The following is a 16199-nucleotide window of genomic DNA, read 5'->3' on the forward strand; positions in this document are numbered from 1 at the left end:
GACATTGTGTTCTCGAAGAGCAAATATGGCATGAGAAAGGGGAAAGACTTGGGTGCTGGTAAAATGTTCAGAATGGACATGACAATGGGGACGTAACAGATCACCCAAGTAGGTAATTCAGCCTCCGGTATGAACATCGTCAATGGAAGTATGATACAAAACAAAGTAAACGAGTAAAAGGGAAGTATAAGTTTCCTTAGGAGAAAGAAAAGGAATATCATGTTGGCCTTTTTCCATACTGATATCTGCAAAAATAACATCATAGAAGGGAGAAATAATTAGTAGAACTCTATGAATACGTTTAACAAACAAGCAAAAGTTAACGAAAATAAGCAGATGTTATACCTTTGAGGTTACAATGTCCGGGAGGCATAGTCTGAAGAGCTGCATCGGGCCAGAATGCCAACGATGTTGTTGCTTCTTATATGCTTCATACGACTCTGGTAATTCGCAAAGAACTCTCACATCATTGAGGTAGATAAATTTCCACCCCTTCAAGTGGGCACGAACTGCTATATCCATGTCCTCGACTGTAGTCCTCTCAAGCCAGCCACCTGAATCCTCTAATGCTTTAATCCTCCAAACACCTGCTGTTCCATTGAACCCGAAGAAATTGAGGAAAACTCCATTTACTTGCTGCTCGACTTCGAAATGGAAGCAGAGATTGATGTTTTGGAGTCTTGTAAGTAAATTTTCATCCTTATTCACAAATGACCATCGAGTCTGGACAAGGCCTATTTCGGGATTGTTCTGTAATGAGGAACAAGATTCTTAAAACTTTGTCGAATGACAGTAAATAAAGCGCACATTTAGGTAATTTTTTTAAGTTATTACCTTAAAATGAGGGATTGACAATTTAAGGAAATCGGGATTGGGTTGGAAATCTGCATCAAATATTGCAACAAATTCGTAGTCTTTGACGTAATCACAAGCCATGGCTGATTTAAGATTGCCAGCTTTGTACCCGGTTCTGATGAATCGATGTCTGTATATTATGTTCATCCCTTTCTCTTTCCACGACAAGCATTCATCTCTTATCAAATTCTGTAAAAGTTCATCGTCTGAATCATCTAAGACTTGAACTAAAAATCGATCCTTAGGCCAATCGAGCTGGCAAACTGCAGCAATTGATTGTTCGTACACCTGAAATTCCACACAATTTTCATTCAATACTATAAATAGTCAGGTAAATTAGACTAATCTTGAGCACAATTATGAATTGTACATGAACTTGAAGAACTAAGCATCAAACAGTCTGTGGAATTGAGAAAATATAACATATTCAAATCAAAAGGTGATTGGGTGAATGCCTACTGAAATGAACTTTTAGCTACTCAATTATCCTCTTTCCAATCTGGCTAACTCAAAACTGGGAATTTTTCACTTTATGAGCCATATTTACACATAATAAGACACGTACTGCAGAATATTAAATGAGAATTATAAATCAAAATATAGTCCAGTATACTTGAATTACCTCTCTTTCATTGCACATGGGAATCTGAACAAGAACCATCGGATAACTCGATCCATCTTCGATGTCATAAGGTTCGCCTTCAATCACAGGCTTCAACTTCTTGTACTTAATCCAGAAACACCCCAAACACTGCACAAGCCGATCCAGTGATTGGATCATGAAAAGTACGATGCAAGATTTGGATAGTGTCATTATCAGAGGAGCAACGTAATCAACTCTAAAAGAAAGCCAAGCCATATAAGACCATTGCACAACATTATTCTGAACTTCCCATGGATTATGAACCAAACTCAAATCCCATTTCTTGAAATAAGCAATGATTTCAATAATCAAAGCCACAATTGAAATAGCAAGAAATGCTTTTATAAACTTGTACATTTTCTTCCCTCTGTATGTGGGCTCTTCTCCCCTCCCATCGGAAGAAGTGGTAATTCGTTTCTTGATCGAACCGAAAATTGTACACAAACTCATTGCCAGCCATGGAATACAAGACACTACCCTGTGTGCTTTGAGAAGAAGAACCCAAGTAAATTGCTTAGGACTTGCAGCTTTTTGTTTCTCCTGGAAAATCAACGCCCTTTGGGAATCATTTGCTCAATTTAAAGAAACATTTTCAGGCTGCTCAAGTGTAATCACTACAGAGTTTGGTGCCATTTTTTTGAAAATCGGAAATGATTAAAGAAAACCCAGATCAAAAATCTTGGAAAAGAAACAAGGGATTGACAGATTTGTATGCTGTCAGACCATGGCCATCTATTTTACTCTGAAACTTAAAAGACTTCTTTAGTTTATATAATGCAATCTAGATCTCGAACAGAAAAAGAATGGCTCCGAATCCACAAATTCAGTTGAAACTGAGCAATGAGAATGCTCATAAATTTACAAGTCAAAAGTATATAGAGAGAATATGCTAATGAAGAAGCACAAGAATGCAATTATACAGGCTTGTCAGAGCCCTCAAGAGGTGAGGCAAACGGAAGGTTCAGAATTATTATTTTTTTTATTAAAAAAAAATTAACTTCGGATGAGATCAAGGGTCCATGTCAAACACAAAAAGTGTCTGGATTTTTGACATTTTTTAACCTTCAAACTCTTCACAAGGCTGCTATACGCGAGCTTCCAAGATTCACCATGGTGTCGGTGTCAACTAATAAACAGTAAATGACAACTAAGTTACAGCCAAATCTTGATATTATTTTGATAAGTTTTCTGTTCTCTGTCTGGTGATCTGGAATCTGTCCATTTCTTGGATATTAAAATTTTTATTAAAGGATGCTTCTTTTCTTTAAAAAAAAAAAAAAAAGTTCAACTTCAATCTTGAGGGCCCCTATCGTCCTACCTCTAGAGTTTTGTGAGGGAGGTAAATCATGGGATGTGTCCCAACAGGCCAGAGAACAAGAGTTGTTTGTTTACTGCGCCTAAAGAATCCAATTTCATGTCTCAGGAATCGAACCCCCACATTACGACTGCCAGCAAAACATGAGATAACCTTAATTTTGTCCTTTACATCATTGGGCTATGCCCGAGGGGCATGACACTTCTTTTCTTATTATTGGACAAAGGTGATGTGCCCACCCCACTTTACTTCCTCCAAGTTATTTTTGGCATCTTGCTTAACCAATTACTATTCTATTGGATTTTATATACATGTATTCAAATAGATTTTAGTGTGAAAAGTGAATTTTAGCGATCTATTGATTGGAGTGCAAAATGGAGAGATGGTGCTATAGAAGAGTCGTCGTTGGCGTATTGTTTGATCTTCCTTGATTATTATTTTCTTTTCAATTTATTTTAGTTAGTTGAGGGTGTAAATGTCCTTTATTTATTGATGGTTTCTTTTTTTTTCCCCCAACTTTTTGTTGGTATTTAAACATTTTTTTGAGTCAGTCGTCTTTTGGTTGAATTTTGATAAATTAAAAATCTTGGAGAAAAGTTCTTCAACCTCAAGATCACAAACTTTAATATGCGTGAAAATATAAATCAATACCAACTAGAAGCTAAAACAAGAGAGTTTAAAAGAATAGTGTAAAAATATAAAATAGATATTCCAAAAAGATAACTTAAATTTGTGAGTTGAACATAGACTTGTATAGTCGTAAATAAATAAGACATGTCGTCGGTAAACTTTCACTAAAAAATATTATGTTCACACATTGTACTTTAACCGCCAATCATGCCTTTAGGATTATTCATCTTATCAAAATTAAACACAACACTTGTGCATTCTTAATGAAAAGGATGGTCATTTTTTGCCTTTTACGTGACCAAAAAGAGACGTGAGGTTCACATCATTTGGATCAAGCATGACGTAATAATTGAAAGAAACTTTTATAACATAGAAAATATAAAAGAAGATAAAAATTATAATTATCTTGCCCCACCTTTGAATAGGGGTATTATTTATTAAGTGAGGCAAGCCGAATTGCGAATTTTTCATGTGAATTGCTCCTAGACTCACACGAGTTTGTCATAAGCTCGGCGGCTCGTGTACGAGTTAGCTTGATAATGGCTCATGAATCAACTTGTTATAAATGAGTGAAAAATAATTTTAATAAAAAAATTGACGAGCCATGAGCAATTCGCGAGGCTCAACTTGTCCCAACAAGGAGCGAGTTTGTGAGAAGAGACGAGCCCAATAGTGACAAGCCAACCGACTCGACTCAACTCAACTCATTTAACACTCCTACTATTGGGTCAACTCGATGCACAAATTTTCTTTGCCCTTTGGTTTTCTTACTTTTCTATTCTTTGCAAATTGTAAACTGTCTTCTTAGATTTGGATCCTTTTGACGCGTCTTTAATTATAGAAAACCGTGTAATTTATATGTACCAAAACTTGGTTCCTTTCTGTTTCCAGGGTATATATACATGCAAGTAAGAGTAATTCCCAAGTTAATAAAGAGTTATATTGGGGAACTTTTATTGTATCAAATTATAAAAGAAAATATTGCTAATTACATTTCACAAGAAATAAATAAATGTTGCATTAAATGCATTAACCTCGGGTCACTTATTTTCAATTTGGTACAATTACATCACTCATATTATATTTTCTTACAAATTTAGTCACTTTGTCCATTGTTCGATTAGTTTAACTAACATAATATATGATACGGATATTTAAAAAAATGACATGCAACATCGTGCTTTCAGTTCATATGTTATTTTTTAGATCATTTAAGATGAGTGGTGTACATTGTTTCGTAACATGGATATGCGTGACCATAATTGCAAGCAAAATGATTTTGAATGATCTGATTGCACCAAATTGAATATAAGAAAACCGAATGTAACATTGCTAAGAATTAGATGACTTACAATGCCTTGGAAGTTATGAAGATTTTCGTACTCAACTAAATATTTGTAAACCTCACACTTTTTCTAGCCTCAAGGTGCACGATCTTTGAAAGGAGAATTTTGAACGTATACTTACAAATGATAGATTTTTCGACATGACTAAAATTATTATTATCATTATTATTTTTTATTTTATATTTTTTTGTGGGGGTGGGGTTCCTAACTAGACACGAGACAGTATAGAAATTCGTTGACATAAGATAAAGAAGACGAAAAATCAGAAGTTATTGGTCACAAGAATCCTACAAAGATGCAATTATGTGATGAATTGAATCTATTTTTGGTTCCTACAATATTTGACCAATTTGCTGGGTTAACGCCATGATTGAATCCAGTGTGCATCGCACGATCAACGTGCAACTAAATAACAGCTCTACATATATATTATTTTTTAATTTTACTAACTATAGTCAATGAATTTGAAAAATAAATATATGATTATGACATTTCGAAGTCCTTAATTACTTTCACGTAAGTTTTGAATTACTTTTATATTAAAACGGACAGCACATGCATTGTAATTAGTGTCGAGTTAAGAGTATAAGTCCAATTAATTAATTAAATTAAAGTAGTTGACCATCCAAAAATAATTTTTTTCTTCTTAAAAGTCAATAATTGGAGAATTTTTTGTACCAATAAATGGAAAAAAAAATTTTAATATTAATTTTCAAATTAAAACTTTTCTAATTTTCATTTTTTTTTTATTATGCATCTCGCACTGGATTTAACGTTTAAGATATCCCCTGATCAAGAATGTTTGAATGATTATCCAAAAATAAAAATCGAGTATGTCAATTTCTCAAATGCAATAAATTCATACGTATATCATATTTCAGTTAGATTGTCATATCGTGAAAATAACATGAGATGAGAAATCTTTACATCAAAATGATAGTCCTGCTTAATTATAATCATTTGCGCATTCTCTTTTCAATCATTTTACAATTTATATATAACGACCATCTTTTCTCACACTTTTTAATAGTGACCTAAGAAGAAATAACCCTAACTATATCAAAGAATTAATATACATAGAACAGTCATTTTCACATAAAACCCAACCATGAAACAGATGGGGCTTTGGAGTTATGAGGCTAAATGGTGATGCACCCTAGCCACCTTGCATTGTATTTTCAGCCTCGTCCATCAGAGCCCACTGCCAAAGGATACTCAGTTTATATGCTTTCTCTTATGGATATTTCTTAGCATGTGGCCTGTGTGTCCCATTTGGATGCCCCCATGTGATAAGCTACCTGTACAAAATTATTTTAAGAGATTATTTTCATTTAAATTATACAATATATACATGGAAACTACATAGCATTAATATCCATGTTCATGTGTTGATTATGAGAAACTGCTTTTCTAAAACATCTGCATCTGCTCCACATGCAAGTGGTTTAACAGTTTATTCTAGTGATTAGTTGGTACAATCTAGCTAATCCCAGCTCTTAAAAGTTAGGTATAGTAAATTGGATCCTTCTCAAGTGAGTTGTAGTGATACCAATATTTGGCCGAGCTTGCACTTGAGGGTTAGACGGTCAACTATATGCAAATGTCCAAATGCCCAAGAATGCTATAGAGTTCGTCTATACTGACTATAAGGATCAAATCAATCACTTTGTTATCCAGATCTTTTTCAAACTCGCTATGTTGATTAAATTACGTAATGGACTTCGACATCAACATTACTAGAACTACAATTAATGATGGGACAGTCCAAAATCATATTGGCGATTATCAGCAATTTGTGGCTTCTAGCTGAGGTGCCCACCCCAGAGTAATTAATTCTTAAGAGAAACCAGCATACTCAGGCTATTTAAGCTACACACAAATGGCATAATCTACCTTAAGTTTTCTTTAGGATAAAAAGATAATGTTTCTAAGTTAGGGCCCATTCAAATCTTTGCTCAAAGATGGCCTACAACTTTAAAACCATTTTTTCAAGCAGAAAGAGTAAGCAAAGTCCCATTAATACGAAAGACAGAACCATAATTGCAAGGATAATATCGCCAACATCGACAAACTGCAAAATTTCACATTATACTAAGTATGCAAAACCGACAAGCCATGCATGTAGAGTAAAACTTAACCATACAGATGTGAAAACACGAAAATTATGATTTATGAAGATGGCTTCATCAGAAGACAATTTGTCCCACTTGGCATATTAACCGTTTCATAAGCTGGAAAAACAATTAATGATGGATAAGAAACACCGAGTCCAAAGAGAACAAGAATGTGGCTCTGCCTATTTTAAATAGTGAGATTCAATTCCATGTCCAGTAGTTGAGATGTCCAAATCCTTAGCAGCGTTAAAAGACATCTGATTCTTTAAGTTTGAACCACGCATAAGAATGGTTGCCAACGGATCGTCGTACTATTGCTAAAACTATATGGACCGTCAGTTCTCAGGACAAATTTATAGGAACAGTTCCAAATTTAATTCAATTAAAGATTTTCTTTCTTTCATAACTAATATCACCATTTGGACTCATACAAATGTGACTTGAAAATCCCTATTTCTAAACCAAACACCTTCATAGCTTCACCAGCACTAAGCAACTAAAGGTTCATTTTGGAGAAGGAAAAGGGTGAGTCAAAAAGAAAAACAATATTTTAACTCAAATAAATTTGATCATCCTGATTCTAATCTGAACTGACTGAAATGATATGGCAAAATAAGCTTCATTTAACTTGCAAAAACTAACAAAGAGGTCGGTTTAGCTAGATCCGCTTCTACCCTGAAGATGGAAATGATAGGCGTGCTAAAACATTGTATTGTATATTTTCATTTTTTTGTAAATTAACCTTCATTTTCATCTTTCCTTCATTTTCTCTCTCTCTCTCTCTTTTATTTTCACCCCTTATTTCTCGGGATAAGGGGGCTAAGACATGGCCAAATTGGTTATAGTAGGTTGGAGCTAGAACTCAAAAACAAATTCTAGAACACTTGAAAACAAATTACAGAGTACACAAGAGGCAGCATGATAGGGAATCTATGCTATTAGGTTATGATGCACCAACACGAAAATGTGTGTTTGACACAATACATGTCGAATACGTCGACACGTGATTTTGAAAGAATGTATGGACACAAAATGTCAGCATGTTGATTATATTCTTTAAAATTCTTTATTTATTTAGCATAAATTTAATTTTATACTTTTTATTAATTTTTTTATTAAAATATTTAAAATATGAGTATATGTTTGTTATTTACTAATAACTCAAATATTTTTAACTAAAAAAAGAAATATGTTTATGGTAAAGTGTCCGAGGAGTATCTGTATCGACACATGTTGGACACGCTATTTTAGTTGAAGTGTATGTGCTACAGAACTGCTAGGTCATAGATAAGAGGTTGTGAAGCAACGGAGAAAAAAAGAGAAGATAAACACATGACTAACTAATTCGTTGATTCCGAAGAATGCCAAATCGCATAAAAAAACTAGATAAATTTCAATTTATGAAAAAACTATTTTTAATTCAATGTTCAATGAGAAACAAACTAACTTAGCAGCCCTTTTCAACATGAGTGCCTGGTTAAAGATCTGACTTTCTCTCTAATACATTTGTGTTAAATTAGCAGCAATCAAGCCACACGGTTTTGACTAAATAAAGAAACAGCTCATGACAAAATAAATATAAAGTAAAGTAATAAAAGGAGAAGGAACAAATCAGCCAAAATCAGCATTCGATTAATTCAAGCCATGTTTACTTTTGGGCGTTCCCACTTAGCTAAGAAATGCCACTGTATTTGCATCAAGTTTCCATATTTGTTGATACATGTCATTTGTATGCATATACATGAGCAACAATTAAAAATGATAAGCACGAATGCGTGAGAATTTCACAACACTTTGAAGTTCAAATCCAATGCATTAAAAATATTAAACTCTTAAGCATCAGCCTGATCTACAAGAAAATCAATTGTGAGACAAATTTGTGTCAATAAATAAGTGCATGTTTGGCAAAGCTTAAATCACAATTTAAGCTGATTGAACATACTTTCAAACCAGAAGACCCATAGTTTATATCACTTAAGATCTCTAACAAACATGCTCTAACACACAGAAGGTACAAACTATTCATCTTTACCTACGTGTAAGTTCTCATGTCTGGTTAGACGTCATAGTTAATTTGTACTTTCATGGCTCCAAAGAATATTATTATGACAGTGCTATTTTGAGATTAAAGATACACATTACATCTTCCATACAAGAATGTCAGTAGTGTGTCAATTTGTGTCCAAAAAAATAAGGCACATGAGGTACAAACTATTCATCATTTCCTAAGTTTATGTTCTAATGTTTAATTTGACATCATAGTTAATTTGTAACTTCATGGCTCCAGAGAAATTACTATGAGGGTGTTATTTTGAGATTAAAGATACAAGGTACATGTTCTATGCAAGAATATCAGTTGTGTGTCAAATTTGTGTCAACAAATAAGGCAAAGAGTCTATTCCTATGTTCTTGTTCCTACATCTACTTTGACATTAGAACCGTTCCTCTTACTCATAAATTTGACACACTTATTTGACAAATAATCGTGACCTTTAATTTTAGTCAATCTAATACTCAATATGTTATGAATCTCAAGTGGTTATAACAAATTCTCCCATAATCTTCGTAAAATACATATTGAAAGTTGAATTGGCTTAAATTAAGTGTCTGTTTGATAGTGATTATGAGATTTGATTGTTTGACGTGGATCCCACCTGAAATAGTGAAATAACGATCAAAAAATCAATTTTTGAGTGAAAAATTGCTATCAAATGAGCCTAAAAGTCATGATTACTTGTCAAATAAGTATGTCAAATTTCTGAGCAGGAGGAACGGTCATGCTTTAACATAATAGCTAATTTGTACCCTCATACCTCTGGAGAATCTCTGTTGTACATTATAGTATTGATTCATTGTATAAGATTCAACATTTTAGAAGGTTTCGGACAGGGTAGTGCAGAATGAAGCAAACTTAACTGGTGGTAGTAACCCAAACATCAACTTCGAAAAATTTTGAACTCTAAGATCATCAATATCAAAACAGTACTCATATTGCAGAGAAAAGAGAAAATTTTACAAGAAAAGTAACATATGGCTGGCCACTACTACCCATCAAATGTTGCAACCTGACGATGAAAATTCCATAACTCAACTATCCTATCCAGCCCAAAATAACCCAATTTAGCATCAAATTTCCAGCATGAAAATCGAAAACCCAATATCAAACAAGTAAAATAAAACTCAGAAAAATCTTCGAACACGTTGTATGCACTATATTATAGACATGCTTCGTTTATATAGACAAAGCTAAAACATTCAAAAATCGATCTCTTTAGCACAAGACGCCATGGGGGTACCCGTTATGCTCCACTTTCTCATTCAGAGTGGTGCAAATAGCCCTGCACTTGAGCCTCCCTCCTCAAGGAGACTTGTTTTCCGGGTCGGATATTGGGTATTTCTTCGGCAAGTCATTCATCCGTTTATTTAATGGTTTTCTGGACCCAGAACGAGAAGCAATTCGGGACCACTAGGATTGCGGAGCTCCAGATAACGGTACAGCCGCTATATAGAAGCCCAATTTATAGTCAGGCCAACCTGGCGGCCCCCTTCTTTTTCCGAGAGTAAACCGCCGCTTAGCCCAACTGAATAGACGAAACGTATTGGGCCTATCCATGAATAGGAGATAGTTCAAAGGGAAAAAAAATCATAACTCGGTGATTTAGTTTACACCAAATCACAAGTTAGATATATGGTTTGAAAATGCAAAACTCAAATATGAGATAATTAGTTTAAACTATTTATTAATTAAATATAATATGGTCACATTTATACAATTATTGGTCACATGTACATAAGTACAGGTCACAGTTTATTTATTAATTACATATTGTCAAATTAATTGGTAACAGATTATTTCGAAATAAAAAATCAATAATTTTAAAGGTCACATTTTATTTAATTGGTCACAGATAAAAAAAATTATAGGTCATAATTTATCTATCAGCTACATATTTTCGAGTTTGTTAGTCACATATTTTTTTAGTCACAAATTATCGAATTTTAAAATCACATTTTAATAGTTAGTCACAAAGAACCAAATAATTGGTCACATACACCCAAAACCCGATCCACCACCAATACTTGTTCACAAATCAACCAAATAGTTGGTCACAGACACTCCTTGTCCCATTCTGTCACTACGCGGCCACCTCCACCATCACCAACAATAACAATAACTCAACACTACTGCCACCAACATCACCACTATCACGGGAACCACCACCATCACGACAACCACCATCCAGATCTGAATCCCCGCCGCCACCATCACCGCCGCACCAACACCAACTCACCATGCATTTAGCAACCAAGACTTTTCCTTTCCATGATTCCCATGGCAACGTTGCACAAAAAGTATGACCGCCACAACACCACCACTCAACAACCACCTTACCACCACTAAAACAGCCATTTGCAAAATCGAAAACAAGTAAAATCACCCACAACTAACATCAAAACAATAACAATAGAGAATCCTGTGTTTTGGACAGGATGGGTTCGGCCATGTGCCAGGATTACATTGTAGGCTCCAACAGCTAGCCGGTGAAGGAACAAGTTACAGCTCTGGAACACTGCAGCAGCATTCCCAAGTATGAAGTCTATGGTACCGTATATGTTACATTTCCCATAAAATTGACGGTTGGAGACTGCGTATAATGTATCCTGGTATACCAAAATGCTACAACTATACAGAACGGATTGATATGAGGCTATATATAGTGCCACAACTTGTTTTCTTCGAGGGCCTACTTTGATCTCAAACCCAATATCTCTTGCAATAAACCCATTTCCTATCATTCTTAACAAAAATAAAATTGCTATCAATTTACCTATGTGATAGCAATGTCTTTAGATCTCCTAAACTAAAAGCTCCATGGAAAAAGAGCTATTTTTTGGGGGCACGTTAATTAGATCTGTGCTGCAGTGACCCCTGTTCGCAGTGAGCAACGATGGAGATGACGACCATGGATGGATCTACAGTCGCAAGATATGGGTGAAATAACTCCGCAACTATCAACGATTCGAGCTCCTTCTGGCCAACGATTCACGCTCCTTCTAGGGTGATATAGATTAAAGGTAGGTGATGGGCTAGGCGATGAAGGGGAAGGTAAGGAGTTCGTGATTGCACCGTTTCGTATAGAGAGAATGGAGGGGACGATTCACTAGAGAGAGAGAGAGAGTTGTGGAGATAAATTAAGATTTTAATAGATGGGGACTTGATTTGTGAATAATGAAACATCTACCCTGATTTTTGAATTGTTATCTTCAAAGACTTGGAATGATGTAATTTCCTCCAGTTCAAAATACCTTATTTATTTTTATTTTAATAATTTTCGATTATAATAGAATGTGTTATATTTCATAAAATTACAATACGCACATTTTACCTTCCTGTTTTCATCACCACCACAGCAATTTGTTTACATTTTAGTAATTGGGCCAATTATGTTGTCCTCACGAGTCATCGAGCTAGACAATGAAACTCAGTAAGTCTCCATTCACAATAGGTGATCAATTCGTGAACTTCCACAAATAAAAAAGAATTAATTTTAGTTTTATTTTTTATTGGGGTTGAGTCATCCTAAGCCTAGGTATTAGCTCAATTTGATACCAGAAGCTATAACCGGTCAATATGTGAAATGAAAGATTGTACGTCATTGAATTCATTGAGGAATAGTTGGAAATGAAATAGAATACATGATTTTTACTTTTTCCTCATTTGGTATTTTCAATCCATGACTTTCTTGATTAGATCAGCCCAACCAAGTAATAAAGGAGGTCGTGCAGTTATGAGAAGTTGGACTACTAATGTGAACCTTCTTCTAATACATAGAGTAACATTTCGATAAATTAATAGCCTCGTGGCCAAGAAAAAAATATTAATTAAGCAAATATTTGTTATTAGATAAATTAGTAAATTATATTGTATCTAATATCCTTTTGTTGTAACTAAATGAATTGAAGTGGACAACTATTCTATGTACCGACTATATCCATTCCAATTCTTTGCAAAAGAGACATCGATTTGCTGGATCACTCATTGGTTTAATAAATAATTTCAATGAATACTTGCCTCATTGATCTCGCGTATCGGGTATAAAATTGCATTAATCACCAGCATAGTCCCTATATCGACTAAATCATATCCTTCTATGAGAACTGTGAAATGGGGATAACTTAACATTTAACAGTTGATACTTCGACTGAGCATATAGACTACATCGTATCCTTCTATGAGAAAGACATGCATATACTTTTTGAGGCTTCCCCCTTTAAAGCATAAAAGACTGACTTGATTGCATAACGTAGATGTGATTATTGGCCGATTTTAATAGAAGATAAGAATCTGCAATTGAATTTATATGATTAAAATCATATTTTAATAGATTTTGATAAAAGTTGATAAAATATGTAGTTGAAAAGTTTGTGGGTTTCATGAAATATGTTATTAAAATTAATTGTTAACTTCGATTTCTCTATCAAATAGGGACTAACTATGACATGGTAGAAAGACTCGAAATATGACTATATATTTAATTAAATTAGGCAAAAAAAAAAAAAAATCTGATTACTAGTGGTAGGAAAAAATTATAATTGTGAGAAATTACCCCAAAAGTTGTATCTTTTATGGAAAAGACTCGAGTAAGCTTATGTATTTGTTGGAAAATTGGGTTTAATTAGTTGGTTTGACCAACTTTTGATCAATTAATTTAGTGGGTCCCGTTAATCGAAAATAAGATTTCTTTGGCCGAATATATTCTACTCCATGGGTAGATTAATATGGCAAATTTATTTTCTCAAAACCAATTTAGGGTGAATGAGAAATTAAGACAAAAAAATGCCCACTTGATGTTGATATAAAATTGGTGAGAAATTGGAAAATACCAATCCCAAATAAGAAAACTAAAAGAATATAAACCACCTTATGTAGCTCAAGTTTGGGACTTGGGTTTGGGCCTCAAGGGGTACCAATAGTCTTTGACAGGGAGAGAACCTACATGCTAGTAGGTTAAGCCAAAGCTCACACGCGCGCGCCGCCGCCGCCATCCGTCCGACCAACCGACTCGGCTCAGCACGGGTCTTGGGCTTGGGCCAAGTCAATATATAATTTTTTGGTAAAATAACATTTAATTATATTATTTTATTATTATAATAATAATATATTTTATGTTATTAATTTTTTCTTCCCCGAATTTTCTGTATGTGACACGTGGTGCAGTGCTTCTAAAATTTGGCGGGTTGTGGCGGTTGACTGTCCAAAGTGGCGGTTGACTGTCCCAAAATCAGAATTAATTTTCTACTCTCCCGAAATTATCCCCTTATCCCTACATAATTTCTGCTTTTATAATTCAATTTTCGAAAATTACTTTTCGTGCATTTCAGTCATCCAGTGTATGTGGAGAGATCTAAACTTTACAGGTTTGTCGGATCTTGTAATTTGGAGTACTACTATTACAAGACGAGGTCGTTGTATCTTGGGAAACGAGTGCTGCAATATCGTCAGTACCAGTGCGGTACATTATCGTTTTAAGGAGAAAGAGTCGAACTCTTACCTCGACCATTCAAAACCATCCAAACGTCATTACTCTACCCAAATATAAATTACAGTGACACTATTATTTGCCAATATTTTTCAACAATCTTAAAACGATAATGGCAAGTAGTAGTACGTTTGTTGTACCCCCTAGTACATCTGTCGTACCCCCTAACAATGCTCACGGGGAGAAACCGGAAAAATTTATGGGAGTGGATTTTAAGAGATGGCAACAGAAAATGTTGTTCTATCTCACGACTTTGAATCTGATCAAAATCTTGAGAGAAGATGCTCCAACTGTTGAGGAGAAGGAAACAGATTCTCAAAAACGAGCAGCATTCGATGCTTGGAGTCATAGTGACTTCTTGTGCAGAAATTACATCCTCAATTGCCTTAACAACACACTATACAACATATACTGTTCCGTCAAAACGGCTAAATTACTATGGGAGTCATTGAAAAAGAAGTACAAAAAGAGAAGATGCCGGATTGAAGAAATTCGTTGTAGGCAAATTCCTGGACTTCAAAATGGTAGATTCTAAAATAATAATGACTCAAGTCCAAAAGATACAACTTATCTTGCACGATATACATGCAGAAGGCATGAAGCTCTGTGAACCATTTCAGGTAGCTGCTATTATCGAAAAATTACCACCAATGTGGAAAGATTTCAAGAACTACCTGAAACATAAACGCAAGAAAATGGGACTTGAAGATTTGATTATTAGATTAAGAATTGAGGAAGACAATCGAAATGCTGAAAAAAAGTCCGAAAAGCAGCAAATGGAGGCTAAAGTCAACTTGGTGGAGCCAAATACTAGCAAGAAAAGGAAGCACCCGAATAATAGCAAGCAAAAGAGCAAGGCCAAGAAGTTCAAAGGAGATTGCTATAATTGCGGTAAGCCTGGTCATATTGCAAAGGACTGTCGGCAGAAAAAGAAAAACAAAAAGGACCAAGTGCACTTGACTGAAGAAGATAGACTGTCTAACAGAGTGTCTGAACTAATGCTCTCGGCTGTTATATTTGAAGCAAACATGGTGGATAATCCGAGAGAATGGTTCGTTGATACTGGTGCTACTCGTCACGTTTGTGCGGATAAGGAGATGATTTCATCTTACACTCCTATCAATGGACGACAACTCTTCATGTGCAACTCAGCAATATCAAAAGTTATTGGTCTAGGTAAAGTAGTGCTGAAGATGACATCGGGGAAAGAAGTAACACTCATTGATGTGCTGCATGTTCTCGATATTTGCAAAAACTTGGTATCCGGAGCTCTGTTAAACAAGAATGGGTTTAGGCTGGTATTTGAATCTGACAAATTTGTACTCACCAAAAATAGCATGTTTGTAGGCAAAGGGTACCTAGCCAATGGGCTATTCAAATTGAATGTAATGCCTGTACTCCGTGATTTTGATATTAATAAAAATAAATCTTCTACTTATTTGATTGAGTCTTCTAGCTTATGGCATGATAGGTTAGGACATGTAAATGTTAATACATTACGAAGATTAGTAAGTTTAGATTTATTGCCTTCTATGTCCTTTGATCAAAATCATCGTTGTGACATGTGTAGAGGCTAAATTAGCGAAAAAACACTGTTTCATTCAGTTGAAAGGAACTCGAATCCTCTAGAACTAATTCACAGTGATATTTGTGATTTAAAGTTTGTGCAAACTAGAGGAGGTAAAAAAGTATTTTATTACTTTTATAGATGATTGCATAAGGTATTGTTATGTCTTTTTGTTAAGGAGTAAAGAC

The 16199-nt window shown here is 34.7% G+C and overlaps 2 protein-coding genes and 1 long non-coding RNA gene across 3 annotated transcripts in view; all 3 read right to left on the reverse strand.

Moving 5' to 3' along the window:
• Window positions 1–2470, reverse strand: part of LOC111400143 (xyloglucan glycosyltransferase 4-like) — a 12668-nt gene extending 10198 nt beyond the window's left edge. Inside the window, exons 1-4 of the mRNA XM_023027580.1 lie at window positions 1478–2470; window positions 835–1143; window positions 346–750; window positions 4–245 (exon numbers count right to left, since the gene is read on the reverse strand). Coding sequence (XP_022883348.1) covers window positions 4–245; window positions 346–750; window positions 835–1143; window positions 1478–1948 — 1427 coding nt within the window. The 5' untranslated portion in view covers window positions 1949–2470. The remainder of the gene's footprint in view (window positions 1–3; window positions 246–345; window positions 751–834; window positions 1144–1477) is intronic.
• Window positions 2471–5711: 3241 nt separating this feature from the next.
• Window positions 5712–10396, reverse strand: LOC111400863. Its single transcript, XR_002703883.1, has 2 exons — window positions 10200–10396; window positions 5712–6087 (listed from the first exon to the last, which is right to left on the reverse strand). It is a non-coding gene; the product is annotated as an uncharacterized LOC111400863 (long non-coding RNA).
• A 643-nt stretch (window positions 10397–11039) lies between these two features.
• Window positions 11040–11700, reverse strand: LOC111400144 (probable pectinesterase/pectinesterase inhibitor 54). Its single transcript, XM_023027581.1, has 2 exons — window positions 11354–11700; window positions 11040–11301 (listed from the first exon to the last, which is right to left on the reverse strand). The coding sequence occupies exons 1-2, from the start codon at window positions 11698–11700 to the stop codon at window positions 11040–11042; spliced, it is 609 nt and encodes a 202-aa protein (XP_022883349.1).
• Window positions 11701–16199: the final 4499 nt, after the last annotated feature.

Source organism: Olea europaea, chromosome 10, assembly GCF_002742605.1.
Source record: "Olea europaea var. sylvestris chromosome 10, O_europaea_v1, whole genome shotgun sequence".
NCBI classification, from domain to species: domain Eukaryota; kingdom Viridiplantae; phylum Streptophyta; class Magnoliopsida; order Lamiales; family Oleaceae; genus Olea; species Olea europaea.